We start from the raw sequence: 19,018 nt of genomic DNA, 5'->3' as shown, positions 1-19,018 counted from the left end.
TTCAACTCTAAACAAAGGATTTTATTTGCAAAACCCCTAAAAATTTCAAAATATTAACCTTGTCAAAGACGTAACTTTGTTGAAATTTCACCTTATTTGATTCTTTTTAATTGTATAGGGGTTAAATTGATTCATTTAATATCAGAAGAATTAATTTGATCCAATCTTTATAATAGAGGGGACTACCAGGCAGTTTGCCATTTCTTAATTGTTCTAGAGTAACTAGAATGCTTGATTACAAAATTGGTCTCAAAAGTGTTTTTTTTAGGGTCAAAAGTAGGCAGATAAATTATTCAATTTCGTCTGTTTTTTATTGGTTGGTATTGTATTTTAAGGATAAAATGAGAGGGAATTGTTTTTAAGATGCTGAAAATAAAAATAGGTTTCTAAAGAAAAATATGGTATAATTTGAGGGTTAATTTTAAATTTAAATTAATAAATATATGATATTTTATATACAAAATTAAATGTATCTGTATTATAGCCGATATTTGCATCCAAATAATTAATCTTTGGATGAGAAACCAATCAACTAGACCACCAGTTTTTTTTTAAATAATCTTCATTCTAAATCTATGAGCAATTGTTAGATTTTATTTATTTCTTTGGATAAAACCGGATCGTATCACCTAAAAAATCCAAATTAATTAAATTTAATATTTGTTTTTTTATATTTATATTAATTTTTAATAGTGGGTTTTTATTTTTTAATTAAAAAATAATTAATTATTGATGTGACACTTATGTGGATGCCAGGTTTTCGTTAACTTTCCATTTAGTTTTGGGTAATTTGATATTAAGTGCAAGTTTAAAGGTTAAAAAAGACAAAAAATTAAATAAAAGGTTGAAGTCATTTTGTAAAATTGGATAACTAAATAAGTCATTATACCAAAAGAATTAAAGATTTCATAATGGATGATGTTTGAACCCATATATTAAATGAGGCACAAGTACAAATTGGCTGCAAGAAACCTCAACAATAATTCATATAAATTATCCCAAAAACTCGAGCTAATTGAAAACATCTATTGTCTTGGATAGAGAGAAAAGAAGGTCGATGTCTTTTGAACCAAACCAACTTACGGGTCGCTCAAAGATAAACACCTCTAGACCCAACCCATAAGCACTTAATTACAACGAGAGTCAATTGCATCAAAGATCCCCAAACTATGATTCTCATTTTCAATAGGTTTCAAATTTTAAAATATTTTAATTACATCTCCAAATTTTCAAGGTTATGTCAATTAAGTCCTTTCATTACTAAACTTGTTAAATTCACTATTAAGTAAAATGACACTTTACTTTTTAAAATTTAAATTATGTCACATAGGATCTGGTATGTTACTTAACAACGAACTTAATGGTTTTAGTATCATAAGGACTTAATTAACATAATCTTAAAAGTTTAAGGATGTAATTAAAATATTTTAAAATTTAACGACCAATTTAAAATAAGTCATAGTTTAGGAGCCTCTAGTGCAATTTACAACGAGCTACGTCTATGAATGACTAAGATTTTTTATTCGTAGCGTGTCAAAATTTCACAAGCTGTGTTCTAAAATCATTTAAAACATAAAAATGTTTGTTTAAAAGATCAAAGATTTCGACTTTTGATTTAATATTTAATGGCCATTTTCACTATTTTTATTTTTAAAAAACCCATTTAATTTTACATGTTTTTCATACACGATCTTCATCTTCTTCACCAGTATCGTCCTTAAAACTGATCCAATCCAAATCCAAAAACAAAAAAACCCAAAGTAAAGATATGGAGCTACGAACACTCCAGCATCATCTTCTTCAAGGGTTTATGTTATTATCTTTGATAAGCAATTGTTACGCGAGATTCGTGGTGGAAAAGAACAGCTTGACGGTAACATCGCCGGAGAAGATTAAAGGAACCCATGATAGTGCGATTGGGAACTTTGGGATACCTCAATATGGTGGAAGCATGGCTGGTGTTGTGGTTTACCCTAAAGAAAACCAGAAAGCTTGTAAAAGCTTTGATGACTTTGGGATTTCGTTTAAATCCAAGCCTGGTTCTCTTCCTACCTTTGTTTTGGTCGATCGTGGAGGTACCCTTTTTTTTCTTCAATTTTTTCGCCTTATAAGAAAAAGTAATCTGTGATTTTGTTTATTTGAGCTATAATTTGTTTGTTGTAGGGTTGACCGATGAGGAATTTTTGTGTTGTTTTATCTAATTTGAGTAATTCCAAATTGGGGAATTTTTAATATTAGGTTTAAAGTTCAATTTGCTGGATTTGGTTTATTTATGGGGCAATAATTTATTTGTTAGTTTGGGATTTGAGGGTTAATTGATTTGGTTTTTTCATCTACTTGGATTTATGTTAATTATTTTTTAACTCTTATTCATTTAAATAAATTTAGGTTTATCAGTTTCCATTGATTTCATTATCATTATTTATATATTTATTCATTCATTTATTTATTAATTTACTTGTTTTCGGCTTTGCTTTAAGTTGTTTGGACGGACGTCTTTTTCTCTTACTAGTTGTTTTCTGAAATTAGGTCCATTTTTTTAGCTTCATTTCCCTCTCATAGGGATATAGCCTTAAGAGGTGTCTACAAAAGTAGAGCTAAGTTTCTCTGATTCTTGGTTTTGCTTTAAGTACCAGTTTTAGACTCAATATCCGAACATGTGTACGGTGATATGATTTTTCAAAGATCCTTCTAGGTACATGAAAAAAATTTGAATATATCCGTGTCAAACACATACCTGTATTTGAAACTCATACCCGAGTCCAAGTGGACATAAGTTTAGAGTGTATGCTTTGAGTTTGGTTGGTTCTTAAACAGATGTATGATAATAAAAATGAGTTTCAACATAATGGTGATCTAAGCATTTCGTAGTAATGGTTTATAGTTACTTCCAGATTAGATAATTCAGTTACATTACTACAATGCGATTACGCTGTTAATGATCCTCTAGATATCCGTTTGAAGTACCCGTTTTAGACTCAATATTCGAACATGCATATGGGGACACACGACTTGTGAAAGATCCTCCAGATACATGTAAAACAAAAACAAACATATCCGTGTCAAACATGTGCCTATATTTGAAACTCATACCCGAGTCCGAGTGAACATAGATTTAGAGTGTATGATTTGAGTTTGTTTGGTTCTCAAACAGATGTATGGTGATAAAAATGAGGTTCAAAATGCTGGTTGATCTAAGCAGTAGGTAGTAATGGCTTATAGTTACTTCCGGATTAGATAATTCAGTTACATTACTATAATGTGATTACACTGTTAAAGAGATGAGAAAAATCTGAAGTGTTGCCTATATACGGACGCCAGTTGCTGCTAAGGTTGTAAAATTTGCTTATTGTCCTTGATTGAGTTATGGTCTTAGATGTAATTTTTCTTTAGTTTTTGATAAATATATTTGCAGAAACTGCATTTAGCGCCTTTTTTCTTATTATTTTTCCAGATTGCTTCTTTGCTTTAAAGGTTTGGAATGTACAGCAAGCAGGTGCTTCTGCAGTGCTTGTTGCGGATGATATTGAAGAAGCATTAATAACCATGGACAATCCTGAAGAGGACAGTTCATCTGCCAAATACATTGAAAATATAACAATTCCATCTGCCCTTATCGAGAAAACTTTTGGTGAAACTCTAAAGAAAGCTATCAGTGGTGGGGATATGGTCAATGTTAATCTCGATTGGCGAGAGGCTGTTCCACACCCTGATGATCGTGTCGAGTACGAGTTATGGACCAACAGCAATGATGAATGTGGAGTTAAATGTGATATGCTGATGGCATTTGTGAAGGATTTCAAGGGTGCTGCTCAGATACTCGAAAAAGGTGGCTATACGCAGTTCACACCCCATTATATAACTTGGTACTGCCCTCAAGCTTTCACCCTAAGCCGACAGTGCAAATCTCAATGCATCAACCACGGAAGATACTGTGCCCCGGATCCTGAACAAGATTTTAGCTCAGGTTATGAAGGGAAAGATGTAGTTATTGAGAACTTAAGGCAGCTTTGCGTTTTCAAAGTGGCAAATGAGACCAATAGGCCCTGGGTGTGGTGGGATTATGTGACTGATTTTCAAATAAGATGCCCCATGAAGGAGAAAAAATATAACAAGGAATGTGCAGATGGTGTTATCAAATCTCTTGGTAAATAGTTAATTGGAAGAATCCTTGGTTTATCTTAAAATTTCTGTTAATATTCATGGCACAGTCAACTATCAAAATCTTGCTGGAAACTAGTAATAAATTGATGATATTCTTTTGTCATCCATTCAGGGCTTGATGCTAAAAGGATTGAAAAGTGTATGGGAGATCCAGATGCTGATATGGAGAATCCTGTTCTGAAAGAAGAACAAGATGCTCAAGTAATCCTCTCAGACTTAGATATTTTATGTTTTACTACTCTTTTTCCAATTCGTTGTCTTCTTTGACCTTTTTGAAGCTATTTAATAGAAACATTTTCATAGGTGGGGAAAGGATCTAGAGGAGATGTTACCATATTGCCTACACTTGTTGTCAACAATCGCCAATATCGAGGTTTATATTTATCCCTGTATTTCCCAGATAAAATTTAGGGTGGTTTCCGTGTCTTAACATATCTGCATGCAGGAAAGCTGGCCAAAGGTGCTGTTTTGAAGGCCATATGTGCCGGCTTCGAGGAGACTACTGAACCAGCTGTTTGTTTGAGTGGTGGTGAGTTTGTCGTGTTTTATTTTTCTTGCAAGAGAAGTATTTTAGTCTGGTTCCACTTAGGGGTGCTGACTCTTTACCTCTCTTGAGTACCCATGTCTGACACGTTTTCATATACGAGTATGGGGATATGACCCTCCAAAGACATTCTGAATACAGGAAAAGCTAAGAACAACTTGTACATATCCATGTTAGCATATGGCCTTATCCGACTCTCACACTAAGTAACATAGGCCAGAGCTAGGCTTTTAGAAATCCAGTGTAGTGTTTCAACTTACCGTCCAGTTGTTATTTGAAACACTAGTGATAGCGGTTACTTTTTTCGCAGATGTGGAGACAAATGAATGCTTGGAAAATAATGGTGGTTGTTGGCAAGATAAAGCAGCAAATCTCACAGCCTGCAGGGTATGAATCAAAACATATTTGATGGAGGTTCTCTACTCCATGAGCTTATTTGAATATATTGATTTGCTTCTTAGGATACATTTCGAGGAAGAGTTTGTGAATGTCCCTTGGTTGATGGCATGCAATTCAAAGGAGATGGATACAGTCACTGTGAACGTGAGAATCAAGATTTTATTTGCACGGATTAAGTGTTTTCTTCAAAGTTAATGTTTAAAATATGAAGTTACAGATTTAATGTTCATTTGTGATTCATGTCTTATGATATGGGCGTAATAGGATGCATGGCATTATAGGATTCATGTAGCCTATCTAACATCCGTGTCCGACACATATTTGGACATGGGTATAGGGCTATGGCCGTCTAAGGACCATCCAAATATATAGAAAAACTTAGAAAAGTTTGATTTGTGAGAAAAGTTTGATTTGTTTTTTTGACTTATGTCTTGATTTGAAGCCGCTCATTGACTATTATGTTTTGCATATGTGTGATAAGGGCACTAAAACTTTCTTCTTGAGAAAGGACTTTGTAACCCTGTCCGATATATATCGAAACATCCATATTGGGATATGATCATCCAAGGACTCTCAAAATACATTTACATCTTGAAAAATTTTGAATATGTCTAACATAGATTTGTATGTTCACTCATTCTATTACTCTTGCCATTCAGCTGGTGGGCCTGGAAGGTGCAAGATCAATAATGGAGGTTGTTGGCATGAGTCACGGAATGGGCGTGCATACTCTGCTTGTTTGGTAAGCTGCTATCTTTATTTTTTACAAGCTCCTCCATTTTTTGTTTATTCTTCCTTGTGAAAGTAAGTTTATGTTCTGATCAATGCTCTGAACAGGATAACGGAGATGTTAAATGCCAGTGTCCTCCAGGGTTTAAAGGTGACGGTGTCAAAAGTTGTGAAGGTGAGTTTTGAATGAATGGATACACACAAACACACATGTATGTTTCATGCTGTGATTAGGATCTCAAACTAGATTGAATTGGGATCTATCCGCTACGGGACATATTGACTCCACTTCTTTCTTAAAATGAAGAAACTTGCATGAAACTTGAGTTTGTTGAATGTTCCTATGTTGTTTGGACTTTTCATTTTTCTTGAAGTATCCATACCCAGCACTTCCCTTGCACATTTTTCAATATGAGTTTGGGGATATGACCCTTTAAGGATCCTACATTTCTGGATATGCGTATGAGAATGCATACTCATAATGAGTCGTATCCAACATTTTCAACCAAGTATTATAGGAATGTTATATTAAATTATATGTTTCTGCCTTATCCATCATGCAGATATTGATGAATGCAAGGAGAAGAGAGCCTGCCAGTGCCCTGAATGTAGCTGCAAAAATACTTGGGGAAGCTACGAGTGCACTTGCAATGGAGATCTTTTGTATATCAGGGACCATGATACCTGCATAAGTGAGTTGGAGGATCTTCAATTTGCTACAACATATTTTCTTCAGAATATATGACTTATGATTAATGTTTTTATATCGATTCCATGTTCTATCTCAGGTAAGAGCGGTACTGAAGTACGATCAGCATGGGCTGCTATGTGGGTCATTTTGATCGGCTTGGCAATGGCTGGTGGTGGTGCTTATCTTGTTTACAAATATCGATTAAGGGTAAGTTGTTGCATTACATTATAAGATAAGGCTGCAATATGAAGTTTGGACTGCATATTGGTTGGTTAAGAAAGCTACTTTTCTTACTGAAGTCTTGGGTTTCTATCGAAATGCCTGGTCTTGACGGTTTTGATCGGCAAGCCAAACCTGAACTATCGATTCGAATTTCCTTCTATATTATGTGTGTGTATATATATTATTTATATTTTAAGCATACATGGGTTTCAATCAAAGTGCCTGGACTTGAGGGTTTTACGGCGAGCCAAACTTGAACTATCCGTTTGGATTTTCTTCTATATTATATGTATTATTTGTATTTCAAGTATATATGGGCCTTTCTCCCTAATATTCACTTGATTTATTACATATGCAGTCATACATGGATTCCGAAATCAGAGCTATAATGGCACAATACATGCCTCTGGATAGTCAAGGAGAAGTTCCAAACCATGTAAGCAACGATCGTGCATGAAGAAGGAAAAACTCCAATATTTTCACGGAGTTCAGATCATTCAGGTTTGATATGGTTCTTGTTATGCCTTTAGTTAGATTTTTCGAGCATGGATGTTATTTCGAAAAGAAAAAATGTATCGGAGAAAAAAAAAATCCAGAATAGAAGTCAACTATTTGTACCGTATTCATGCCGAAAAGGTTGAGATCAGGGGCAGATCTTAAGGATCTGACTGTAGCTTTTTTTTTTCTTTACAGATTCTAAATCCTCGGAAGCTTTTTTTTGGGTTTTGCTCCATAATTTAAATGGCAATTCTGTGTATTTCATTTGGGTTCTTTTTACTGTATTTCTTTTCCTACTTTTTAACTCCAAAATGAGAAGAAGAAAAAAAGGCTTCTTTTATGAGGTAATGTTGATGCAGATTAAAGAAAAAAAAGGAATATATATTAATTGTAGCAATTGGATAAGTCAAGCAAGGAAATTTGAATCGGACCAGCTGGATCGAGAATCAGCAGGTTATCCGTCCAGAGAATGATATTGAACCGGCTAAACAAATTACTATGTTTTACCTTTTGGAAATTTTAATAAAGTTTAATTCGGATCAATTCTACAGTCAGAGTAGCAAACCGGTTAGGTCAGCAGACCAATGAATCAGGTCAATTGGCTTATATATTTTATCATTTCTTTAATCGAGTCATCTGAATAGATTATTTTTATGATTAGGTGGTTTAAAGTTCATTTCACTTAGGTTTGCTAGCAAATTTGAGTTACTTGTTTAGTAGTTCAAATTGTATTTTTTATAATTAAATTAAATTTAGCTTATATTCATAATAATCAAAATCAGTCTTGCATTAAAGAAGATAGCAGAAAAAAACTTAATTTTGACTTTCATTTGTTACGATATGCTTAGTTCATATCTTAAAATAATAACAGTATAATATCATTATTAAATTTCACATTTGTGAAGTTAATCGTTTGCGCATTAAATATTAAAAGATACATAAACAGTTGGTAAAAAGTTTCTAATTAAATTGGAAAAAGATACAAGTCCATGAGTGTCCAAATTGACAATTTCAATCTCAATTGCATGAAAATATATAGGGCTAAATTTTGGCATACTCGTTAGAAAATCTCATCCCGTGCGAGTTTCTTTAACTTCATATAAAGATAGTATAACTTTATAAAAAACACAATTTTTTAATTACTTCTCAACTGAGTTTGAACCCCGATGAACGGCCGATATAACTTCGTCGATAGCTTAAAAGGTAAACTAAACTGATCAACCAACTATAGCTTTTTTTCATTTTCAATCTCAATTATAGAAAGTTACAAAATATCACCTAGTAATTTTCTGGTCACCCAACTATAAAAAATTACAAAATAATTATCCATCCATTGAATTGTCCTTTTTTGTCACTAGCCGACTATCAAACACCCAAAAATCTAAAAATATTGAGTAACCTAATAATATTATATATAATTGAATGACTACTAATGTAATTTACGCTAGTAAAAATATAAATAATTAAATATATTAGAACTATTAACAAGTATCATATCATATTCATTATACCCCTATTATATATTAACATCATATAAGAATTTTGTGTTGGCTTTTAAAATAATTTGAAGCAAAAAAAAAAAATCCTTGAATATTGTAAAAAGCATTTAGGTACCTCTTTACAACGTCATTCATTTAAACTCCAATACCAACAAAACATAGAAGAAGAAAAAGCTCAAAAAAGGGCCAAGAAAAGCTATGTAAACATTCATTTTTAACTTCATTGAATTGACAATTTTTCTTTGTATTAACACCAAATAGGAAATATTTTAAAAAGAGGGGACTGACGGATAGTAAGTACCTCGGAATTCATCTGCCCAACCGCTGCTGTCGAAGCTAAGGTCAGAGCAGACAAGGCAGGTTTTATAGCAGTTGAAACTTTAATTAGTTACTATCGGCTCATCATCAATGAGTCCCTCGCCCAGAGCTCTTTGCGCAATTCTGTAATACAGAATACCCATGGTCGCCATGCAAGCCCTGCATAACACAATAGACGGTTCAGTTTTTGGATAACAGATATATGCAGTACAAAGACATCTGCAGTCTATGATTCTTAATACGAAACAGGACGAGCAAAATGATATGAGTTAGCAGTCAGGTAAAAGAAACATAAAACCAAGATTCGTGACATATAGGTATATTAACCGATATAATCAGTACAAAGACATCCGCAGTCTATGATTCTTGATACGAGATGGCATGAGCAAAATGATTAGAGTTAGCAGTCAGGTAAAAGAACGGATAAAACCCAAATTCGTGACATACAGATATATTAACCGATATAAGCAGTATAAAGACATCCTAAGTCTATGATTCTTGATACAAGATAGGACGAGCAAAATGATATGAGTTAGCAGTCAGGTAAAAGAACACATAAAACCCAAATTCGTGACATACAGGGAAAGCAATTGCAGAAAAAACCAATCTTGTACCAAGCAAAAGATTTGAATACCGAATATACTTACATATATTTCTAAAGATCTTTTCTCCCTTATTTCGACCTTTCCGTATTAGTTGGTTTGTCATAAGCACAAATATATATGCATAACAATCAGAAACAGGCAAGTGCATGCATATGTAAGCTAGTGGTTAGCATTGGCAGTTATCCATATCTATATATATATGTATATATGTATGTATAAGTGCTGACTTACATGATTGCCATGAAAAGTAGGATTTTTCGTGGATCCATCCGTGATGACCTTTGATGCTTCAACCGACCTTCAGGGACATCATCCGCATTGGATGCATCTTTACGCGGAGGTGCAGTCACCGGTAGAGTTGGTAATGCACTTGACCAGAAAGGAATCAATGCTCTGAGAAACTTATGACGAAGTGGACCTACAACAACAAATTATACAAACGATAAAACAAATCATGAATTTGAGATCGGAGAATATAATAGATCATGATATATCCGAGTTATCCAAAAAGATCTGAAATGAAAATAGTAGGTCATAGCCAGAGAAAAATGAAAATTCCAGTCAATTACAGAGCAGAACGGCTTCATGAACAAAGGCTTTTTTAACTTACCCCTCCTAGAATACTTTTTACGATTTCCGTCTTCATCATCTGCATAATATGAGATTTCTGAATTTTGTCGATCAGCATGGACTGTACTCTTACGAGTTGTAGCCACAGGCTGGGTTACGTAGCAACATAGAACAAAACATCCAAGGAAACAAAAATTTAACATTCGGAAAATAACACATACAAGCAGGGAAACCAACAACTAACAAGAATAAAACTTACAGCAACAGGACTAGAAGCTTTAATATAATTCTCAGCTGAACTAGGACCATCTATCTCCGTTATTTCAGTCACCGGAAGTTTAGAAGGTCCTGCAACAGTTGAGTATCCTTCATCTATTGCCACAGAGGACAATGAATTCCCATCACGATCCCTTCGTCCAGTAGAGTTCACGTTTACCAGAGGATCTGAAGCAAATGCAGGTGGAGGATGGTTCCCGAACAAATTCTTCTCCATGCCAGTCTACACATTAGCAACTTAAGTCATTTAAAACATACTTAAGCAGATATGGAAGTTGATCAACTCAGAATTATATTCATTTCAACCTAAAGAATACAAAACAGATCTGAGACAGAGCATGCTAAAACTAAAAGCAATCCAAATCACTTTTTCTTTTGAGCACTTCTTAAAGATAATATTTAGATGTTAATTTCAGAAGGTAATCTATAAGTTCAGCATTTCGAAGCATCAAAAGATTGAGTGGCCTCCCCACATGAGGAGGGGATCTTCAACATTCTGGTGGCTGTGTTTTGAGTTTTATAATTTTGAAATAACTTTGGAAATGAGGTTTCGGGAACTATCTCATAGTTCAATGCTTTTAGTGGACAGGGAAAGAAGAGGTTTGGCTATAAACTTCCATGGCCTACATTTTACTTTAATTTTCATTGGAAGCAGTTGGTTCTGCTGATCAATACATTTGACAGGAAAATTTTGTTAGCGGAATTTACAGCATCCATTTTGGAAACCTTTACCACAGTAACAATTAAATGCCAAAACATTCACGTCACCCACTGAAAGGCCAAAATCAAGCTTGACCACCACATCGTGAAAAGCATAACAACTGGCAACTAGCAAGTGGCAAGAATGACTTCGAGGCACCAATGGGCAATATGATAAAGAAGCAAAGGATGTACTCAACAAAAAGCAGAAGAAAAGATTGATAAGAGAAATATTGAGAAAAAGAAAAAGATATCTAAAGTTCACATTTAGAATGAGTGGATTTCTAAAACAACAGAAATCTAGAATGAACTCACCTGCATGATAGCCTCCTTCAGCAGTGAATGAAGACGAGATGCTGAATCTTTTACATTCTTGGGAGGCCATATCTGGGCAAGAAAGCACTGCTAAATGAGGCAAGCCAAAGAACCACTACTGGCAGAAGTTTTAACCAAGACCATTGCATATAACTGCTCTAATCCATGCATATAAATATACAAATTGAGGAATGCCACAATAAACTTCTACAGATTCTTATACCTTAAGTAATAGATCAAAGGAATTGTTCTCACACAGGAGAGAATCTCATTTAAATTCTGTTCCAGTTATTAATATCTACACTCTGCTTCCACTAAGCCCATAGAAAAGTTTCAATTGAATAAAGTTAGAGGAAAATATCAGAAAAATGGTAATCAGCAAAGGAGTTTTCATCGACTAACTACACTGACTAGCTCCAAAAGAAGCAGCAGGACACATTAGTTTTTATCATGGCCATCTCTTATCCATCAAGGTTCAAGAATAGCGTTACAAACAATTTCACAAGTGCAAATTTATCACTTGAAAAAATAATTAAGAGAAGGATGTTACTGTGATATAGCTGATTCATGATGATTAGAAAACTTACAGATGTAGAACATGAAGGACATGTATAGCCAGCAGGTGCAGTGTGCAGAGGAAAGCCTTTGATATGAGAAATCAAGCAATTTGTGTGTATAACATCTAAAGAAGCAAATATATATGATAAGATTACACGGCAAAAGTCAAACATGCAGTCTGTAAACAGATCAAATAAAATAAAAAGAAAAAGCTGAGGCAGTATCTAATCAGCATAAACACATACGTAAGCAACCCAACCGAGTAGTTTCAGAGCCAGCACCCTCCTCAAGCACAGCTTGGCATTTGCAACACTTGGGAGGCCAGTTATACTCTCCATCTATTACCCATTCCGAGTAAGTACGAATCTAGATCAAAATGGAAAGGAAAGTACATTATAATCCCCAAAACAGCATTCTATACAACATCTCCACTTAAAAATGGTTTGTAACACTGTCAAGCTTATATATACATGGCAGAAATTGGCGTACTAACATCATAAAAAAGCAATTTCCATGATGTTGCATATTATTTAGAAAATTGCACATAAAGGTTATCGTAAAGTAAACTATTACAGTATCCAACATATCCCAAGACATATAATTGAAAAAAGGTTGTAATCAATCTATGACCCTAAAATAGTTTTTACAAGAGTTCTAACTCTACAAAGGCCGCCACAATAAACCACTGCCAACACCAACTTTTTAGGTATAAATAGGATTATTATTTTCCTGTAGTCACTGAAGCATAACCAGTCCATTTTTATCAATAAAAGTGCTTGGAAATACTGTTTTGAATGCAAATAAACTGAATGTTAAAAACTTACCACACATATTTGATGCTCAGGAAAACAGATGCATTCTCCACAAACTGGAACCTTGTGCACAAAACAATATAACTTTGTTGCCTACAACACCAAAAGGAGGAATAGATGTTTACACGATGAGATATTTGCAAAGCTTTGACCCCAACAAGATAACATAATTTCAAATTTATCCTATGCAATACACACTAGTAATTCACAGCATAACAAGCCACTCTAGCACTCCAAATATCAAGGTCAATGTCCCCGCTCTGTTCGATTCATTCATTTAAGTAATCAAATTCACATTTTCCAATTAATAAAGTCAAAATTAAGAAACAAAGAACTGAAAACGTCCTAAGATGATTAATTTTTGGGATAGATCTAAAACTTGAGCAATAAGTTACAAATCGCAACACATATTCTAAAAAAATGAAGTAAATTCATAATATAACAAGCAACATTCCACTTGAAATCTAAAATCTCTATTAGATTCGTTCTTTTCAAATTCGCATTTCCAATTAATAAGCTCTACAATTAAGACAACGTTGATCTCAAAACAGCTAAATTCTTTTAAGACGATAACAAACTTTTTATAGATCTAAAACCTCCACCGATGAATCATAAATTGCAACACATATTTCTCAAAAATAAAAATTAAAAAATTCACCACGAAGAAATCTAAATCTACAACGCTAATACTAATAAAAAATTCATCATATGATAAAAAAAATTCAAAAAAATTGATAAAAAAATAACTAATACCTTGCGGCATTTGCAGACCACCATTGCATAGAGAAGCGATCAAGCACCGGATCGATCACCTTGATAAATTCGATTCCGTTACCGTACAAAGCTACGGATTTTAGAAATGGATTGAGATGAAAAATTAGCTAGGGTTTAAGGAGAGCTTACGATTAAAAAGAAAAAAAAATAAAAAAGAAGAAGAGAAAGATCTGAATTGAGATGAATATAGCGAATTTAATTTCATACACTGAAAAAGCAATATTTAAGCTTTTGGAACAAAATTATTTTTCATCGACGAGCCTTATTTTTTTCTCTGCTATAAACATTTTCTTAGGCCGACTTCACGTGTAAGAAATAATATCTAACATCAAATTAATATATATATATAAGGTTAATTCTACTTAAAGTCCCTAGACTATTGCTTAAATATAAAATCGATCCTAAATTTTAGGGATAAAGTAACTAGTCCCTAAACTTGCCAATTTTTTCCAACTTGGTCGCTGAAATTTTTTGTCCATATTAAAATCGGAACTTGAAAACTTTCCCAATTTGATCCATGAATCTGGATTTCGTTAATATGTGAAGACATAGTATTTTAAGATTGTGCCGGTTCATCATCTTAAAAATTAAAAAAATATTAATAAAATCTAAAAAATAAATATCATATAAGGAAATATATATTTTTTAAATTAATAATAATATGAAACAATCTTAAAATGTCACATTATCATATCTTATTATAGTCCTAATTCGAGACCAATTTGAAAAAATAACCAAATTTAAGGATTAATGTGGAAAAAAACTGAGGGCTAAAGAGAAAAGTTTTCAACTTCAAAAACTAAATATTATTTATGTCTGAATTTTAAATTATTCTAATTGAATCTTTTTTTTCATTGAGATTATAAGATAGTAGGTTATTTTTGAAAAAAAAATTACAACTTTTTTTGCAAAAAATTATAAAATAACATTACATAATCTCGAATCTCCTGTTATTATATCTTAATCAAAATCTAAATTCAAAAATAAAATTAAGAATTTAGAATTAATGCTGATAAAAAAATTCAAGAATTAAATTAAAAAATATATAAATTAATGAAATTTTATCTCTTAATTTTTCGAAGAAAATGTAACAAACTTCAGATTCATTAGGAAAAAGATAAGACAGAAAAAATGGATTTGTGATTATTACTAGCAAAGCTTAAAAAATGGAAATATTTTAAGAAAATAATTGGAATTAATATAAGATACAATGTCCTTTTGATTTCTGTCCATCTCTACATTTCAACTCCTTTAAATATTTAATTCTATTGTTTTCATTTCTAAAATTAAGAGTCCAATCATTTCAATTTTTGTTCATTCATTTTTGACTTTTTACAATCAAATCAAAATTGAATCTAATTTAAGATGATCAACTCAAGTTTTCTAATTTCGGACCAAAATTAACAGGTCTAACATCAGAATAAAGGTTAAAATATCTCATAAATCCTTGTACTCTTCATAAATTTAAAATTTAGTCCCTATATATTTACTTTTAGGAATTTAATCCTTTTCAAATTTCAAAATTCCAGTACATCTGAATTTCCAAATCTAAAAAGTAGACGTATTGGATTCTCGAAAATAAAAATACAGTGCCTAGATTTTAAATTTGTGACGAGTACACAGGGACTTGTAGCTTATTTTAACCCAAAATAAAATAACATGAAATGCCAAAAAATTAACAGGACCATCACACTGCAAAGAAAGTTAACAATATGATTACTTGATTGAGAAAGGAGAAAGTATTTTCAGTTCAAGTTCATACTAAATTAACCAAAAACCAAAACATTGTCTTCTAGTACCGATAAATTAGAAAACTCCACACCAATGATTCGTGCTTAAACAAAGTCCTTCCTAATTCAGACCATATAAATTCTTCAGCGGTACTGCAAGATTAAAAAACATGGAACAACAGGAAGTTAAGAAATTACTTGCCCGAAAAACATATAACATCAAGATAACATTGACCATCGGAGCAGTGTTAGCAAGCCATTGCGGCTTAACATCAAACAACAAAAGCGCCTTAGACCCTTTTGGGCAAGATGCATTCGATTAGGCACACACCGAGTTGCCATTGAACACCTTTTTTCTAAGACAATCGGAGCAGACGAGAAGTGTTCTTAAGCCGTTGCAGCTTAACATCAAACAACAAAAGTGCCTTAAACCCTTTCGGGCAAGATGCATTCAATTAGGCACACACCTAGTTGCCCTTGAACACCCCCCCATTTTTTTTAAGACAATAGATGCACAAATAACCTGTCTGCTTGAAGTTCTCTTCTAAATTATAAGGAAATCATGCATCTTGGCTAGCAAAAAATAAAATAAATATTTTGGATGTTCGGAAAATTTTGGACCACTTTCCAAGCTCATTATCATGGTTATATACTTAAGATTATTCTATATACACACATACATAGACACACATAAAAACAAGTCAATATCGCGCCTTTCTTCACTTAAGTTAGCACTTCTTTTTGGCTTTGCACTACAAGTAATATAAGAATTCTAACACCTAGAACATGTTGTATGCACTTAACTAAAGTGATCAAAAGAGTAACTGGCAACGATATTAGTTTTATTTACCTTAATGAATCCGATTTCCTTGGCATTGCTACGGAAGCACTGTCTGCAACACATGAGCCCATACTTCCTAATAATGGCATGGGGGTTGCCGCACACACGGCTATATAAACAAAAAACAAAGAAAAACAAAATTCTAAGTCATCGTAAACCAAAAAGATCATCCAAAGACACAAAACCCAATTTTACAATGGATCATTGCAGAATACTTCTACATCCTACGCTAAAACAATTCATGGTGCTCCAAATTTAAGCAAATTCGATGTCATTAAAACATATGCTGCTCCGACTAAGGGTGTAATCGAGCCGAGCCAAATCTAAATAGTGGCAACTCTAGCTCAACCCAAAATTTGAGACCCATACTCAGCTCAAGTTTGTTTATTACTTTTGTACTCAAGATCAAGCTCAATTAAGCTCGTTTGTATTCAAGCTCGAGCTTACAAATTCGGCTTGATTAATAGCTCAAGCTCAGCTTGATATTGCCAAATCAAATTCGAGTTTTTTTAGTTGAAATCAAATAGCTTGCGAACACTAATATTTCATATACACCCCTAGCTCCAACTACTCGGTTTTTGTTAAAATCATCCAAATACATGGAAAAACTTTGAAAATCTAACCATATCCATCTCATACACATTCCTTCACACTGTCACATTGTTAAATCTCTTAAGAGGCAAACAATTAACATTCTAATTCGTACGATGCAGGCACTAAAAATTTTCAACAAACCGAACTTCCGTTTGCATTCTTCTCCGCATTTATATGCTAAAAGATTAACATCTTGCACAAAGATTAATTAATAATTAAAAAGGTTTAATAATAATAATAAAGGCAATTTCACGAAACTAAATAAGAATTAAAGGGAAGGAAACAATTACCAGGAGCGAGATCCAGGGCCGTAGGTTTTCGGGTGAGAGTTCCATACGTTAGAGTGACCCATTGTTGATTTAGCTGCTCGTCAATGGAGGCTCTGCAAGAAGCCAAAATGGAAAACCCTAGATTTCGACGGTGGAGTTTGGTCCATTGGGGAAATTAGCGTATTTATATGGCGGAGTCAAAATGTATAATTTTTTGGTCAAAATATGCTGTTAGCACATGTACTTTTACAGAATTTTAGATTTAGTTCTCTCTACTTTAAATATGTTTTTACTCCTGCATTGAACTGTACTCAATTGGCAGATTAAGTTATAATATAAATTTTTTAATTAATGTAGGATTTGATTTCAATGCTTAAATTGGTACTTAAAGTTTTTTTTGTCCAATTAGGTATTTGAACTTAGTTTCTTTCTTCAATTTAGTACTTACAGTCAATGACTTATTTGAACAAATTTGAACTATGAAGTCAAGTTCAAGTACTAATTTGAACAAAAAAGCCAAACTTAGGTATCTAATTGGATAAAAAAATCAGGTGTCAAATTGAACCTTGAGGCTAAGTTTAGGTACCTAATTGGTAAAAAACTTAAGTACCAATTTAAACTTAAAAGCCAAGTTCAGATACTAATAATGTATATTTTGCCCATAAATAAATAAAAATAAGAGTAGTAATGTGCATTAAATTTTTTTAATTTATTTTAAGTTTTTCTTAAGGTTTTTTCCATAAAGCTAAGGTTTAATGCCCAATTTGACCCTTAAATTATACATATTTTTTCATTTTAGTACCTAAATTTTTATTGTCTTAGATTAGATTAGTATTTAACAAACATTTGTTACCCGGTTCAGCTCTTTTTTTTTTTGGTAATCATGTTGAAAAAAAAAGTTGCCACGTCGCATCAATAAAAAATTATTACGTGGCACTTATGTTTATTTAAAACAAAGACATTGACCCACCATTGACTAGCATTGATCAACTTTAATAATTCATGTGACATTATTAGAACATGCCATATCACCCTTCTATTTTGTCTTTTAATATTATATATAATATATTGTTTAAAATGTAGAAAAATCATATATAATATATAAATAATTTTAAAAAAATTAAAATAAAAAATTATAAGATATATAAAGATAAAATTATATAAAATATTTAATAAAAAATGATTTTTTTTAAATTATATAAAACTAAAATATTATATAAAAATTGAAAATTTTAAAATATATAAATTTCTAAAATATATAAATTCAAAAATAAAAATATTATATAAAAATTGAAAATAAACTTTAGAGTTTTTTTGGTTTTTCAAAATATATCTATATTTTTTTAACTTTTAGAATTTAGAGTTTTTGAAAAAAATAAAATTTATGAAAAAATTTCAATTTTTTATATAATATTTTGATTTTTTAAATTCATATTTATATATATATTTTAAAAAAAGTTAACTTTTATTCTTTAAAAAAATTCAATTTTCATATAATTCAATTTTTAAAAATTTATATTTATGTATTTTAGAATATTATGCATTTTTAATTTTTTTAAATTTGAATTATTATATATTATATTTGATTTTTATATTGTTAAACAATAATTTTTATGATATTAAAAAATAAAAAAGAAAGATGATGTGACGCATTCTAATAGAGTCACTGGATGGTCAACGTTGATAAATAGTCGGTCAATGCTGATCAACATCGATCAACGGATTGAATTTAATCTCATGCTATTAAAAAGAATCAAATGAATTCAAATTATAATAAAATAACATCTATTATACAAAAAAAATTATTGAAATTTATTTTTCAATGGTACTCAATTCTAAAAAGAAAATTAAAATTATCAACAAGGACAAAGTCAGAAAATATTTTAGGGGCTGAAATTAAATTATAATTTT

At 32.0% G+C, this 19,018-nt stretch overlaps 3 protein-coding genes across 6 annotated transcripts; 1 reads left to right on the top strand and 2 right to left on the bottom strand.

The window, feature by feature from the left end:
• The first annotated feature begins 1,510 nt into the window (after window positions 1-1,510).
• LOC107934139 (vacuolar-sorting receptor 3) lies at window positions 1,511-7,506 on the top strand. Of its 3 annotated transcripts, XM_016866494.2 has the most exons (13): window positions 1,511-2,075; window positions 3,455-4,147; window positions 4,277-4,365; window positions 4,468-4,537; window positions 4,610-4,693; window positions 5,019-5,095; window positions 5,170-5,251; window positions 5,767-5,849; window positions 5,945-6,011; window positions 6,400-6,528; window positions 6,625-6,734; window positions 7,108-7,250; window positions 7,443-7,506. In XM_016866494.2, the coding sequence occupies exons 1-12, from the start codon at window positions 1,769-1,771 to the stop codon at window positions 7,204-7,206; spliced, it is 1,890 nt and encodes a 629-aa protein (XP_016721983.1). In that variant the 5' UTR covers window positions 1,511-1,768; the 3' UTR covers window positions 7,207-7,250; window positions 7,443-7,506. The 3 variants fall into 3 exon arrangements, with proteins under 3 accessions (XP_016721983.1, XP_016721982.1, XP_016721985.1); XM_016866493.2 differs by having other exon boundaries at window positions 7,108-7,506; XM_016866496.2 differs by having other exon boundaries at window positions 1,537-2,075; window positions 3,497-4,147; window positions 7,108-7,506.
• Window positions 7,507-8,838: 1,332 nt separating this feature from the next.
• Window positions 8,839-13,990, bottom strand: LOC107934140 (zinc finger protein-like 1). Of its 2 annotated transcripts, XM_016866499.2 has the most exons (10): window positions 13,881-13,990; window positions 13,653-13,743; window positions 12,912-12,992; window positions 12,333-12,453; window positions 12,117-12,211; window positions 11,530-11,601; window positions 10,499-10,738; window positions 10,280-10,388; window positions 9,901-10,087; window positions 8,839-9,223 (listed from the first exon to the last, which is right to left on the bottom strand). In XM_016866499.2, the coding sequence occupies exons 2-10, from the start codon at window positions 13,674-13,676 to the stop codon at window positions 9,127-9,129; spliced, it is 1,026 nt and encodes a 341-aa protein (XP_016721988.1). In that variant the 5' UTR covers window positions 13,677-13,743; window positions 13,881-13,990; the 3' UTR covers window positions 8,839-9,126. The 2 variants fall into 2 exon arrangements, with proteins under 2 accessions (XP_016721988.1, XP_016721987.1); XM_016866498.2 differs by having other exon boundaries at window positions 13,653-13,979.
• A 1,387-nt stretch (window positions 13,991-15,377) lies between these two features.
• Window positions 15,378-17,348, bottom strand: LOC107934141 (40S ribosomal protein S29). Its single transcript, XM_016866500.2, has 3 exons — window positions 17,129-17,348; window positions 16,254-16,353; window positions 15,378-15,556 (listed from the first exon to the last, which is right to left on the bottom strand). Exons 1-3 carry the CDS (start codon window positions 17,188-17,190, stop codon window positions 15,548-15,550), a joined length of 171 nt encoding a protein of 56 aa, XP_016721989.1. The 5' UTR covers window positions 17,191-17,348; the 3' UTR covers window positions 15,378-15,547.
• Window positions 17,349-19,018: the final 1,670 nt, after the last annotated feature.

Source organism: Gossypium hirsutum, chromosome A01 (genome assembly GCF_007990345.1).
Source record: "Gossypium hirsutum isolate 1008001.06 chromosome A01, Gossypium_hirsutum_v2.1, whole genome shotgun sequence".
In the NCBI taxonomy this organism is placed as follows: domain Eukaryota; kingdom Viridiplantae; phylum Streptophyta; class Magnoliopsida; order Malvales; family Malvaceae; genus Gossypium; species Gossypium hirsutum.
Note: the sequence above shows the minus strand (reverse complement) of the source record. Positions and strands in the feature narration are given on the sequence as shown.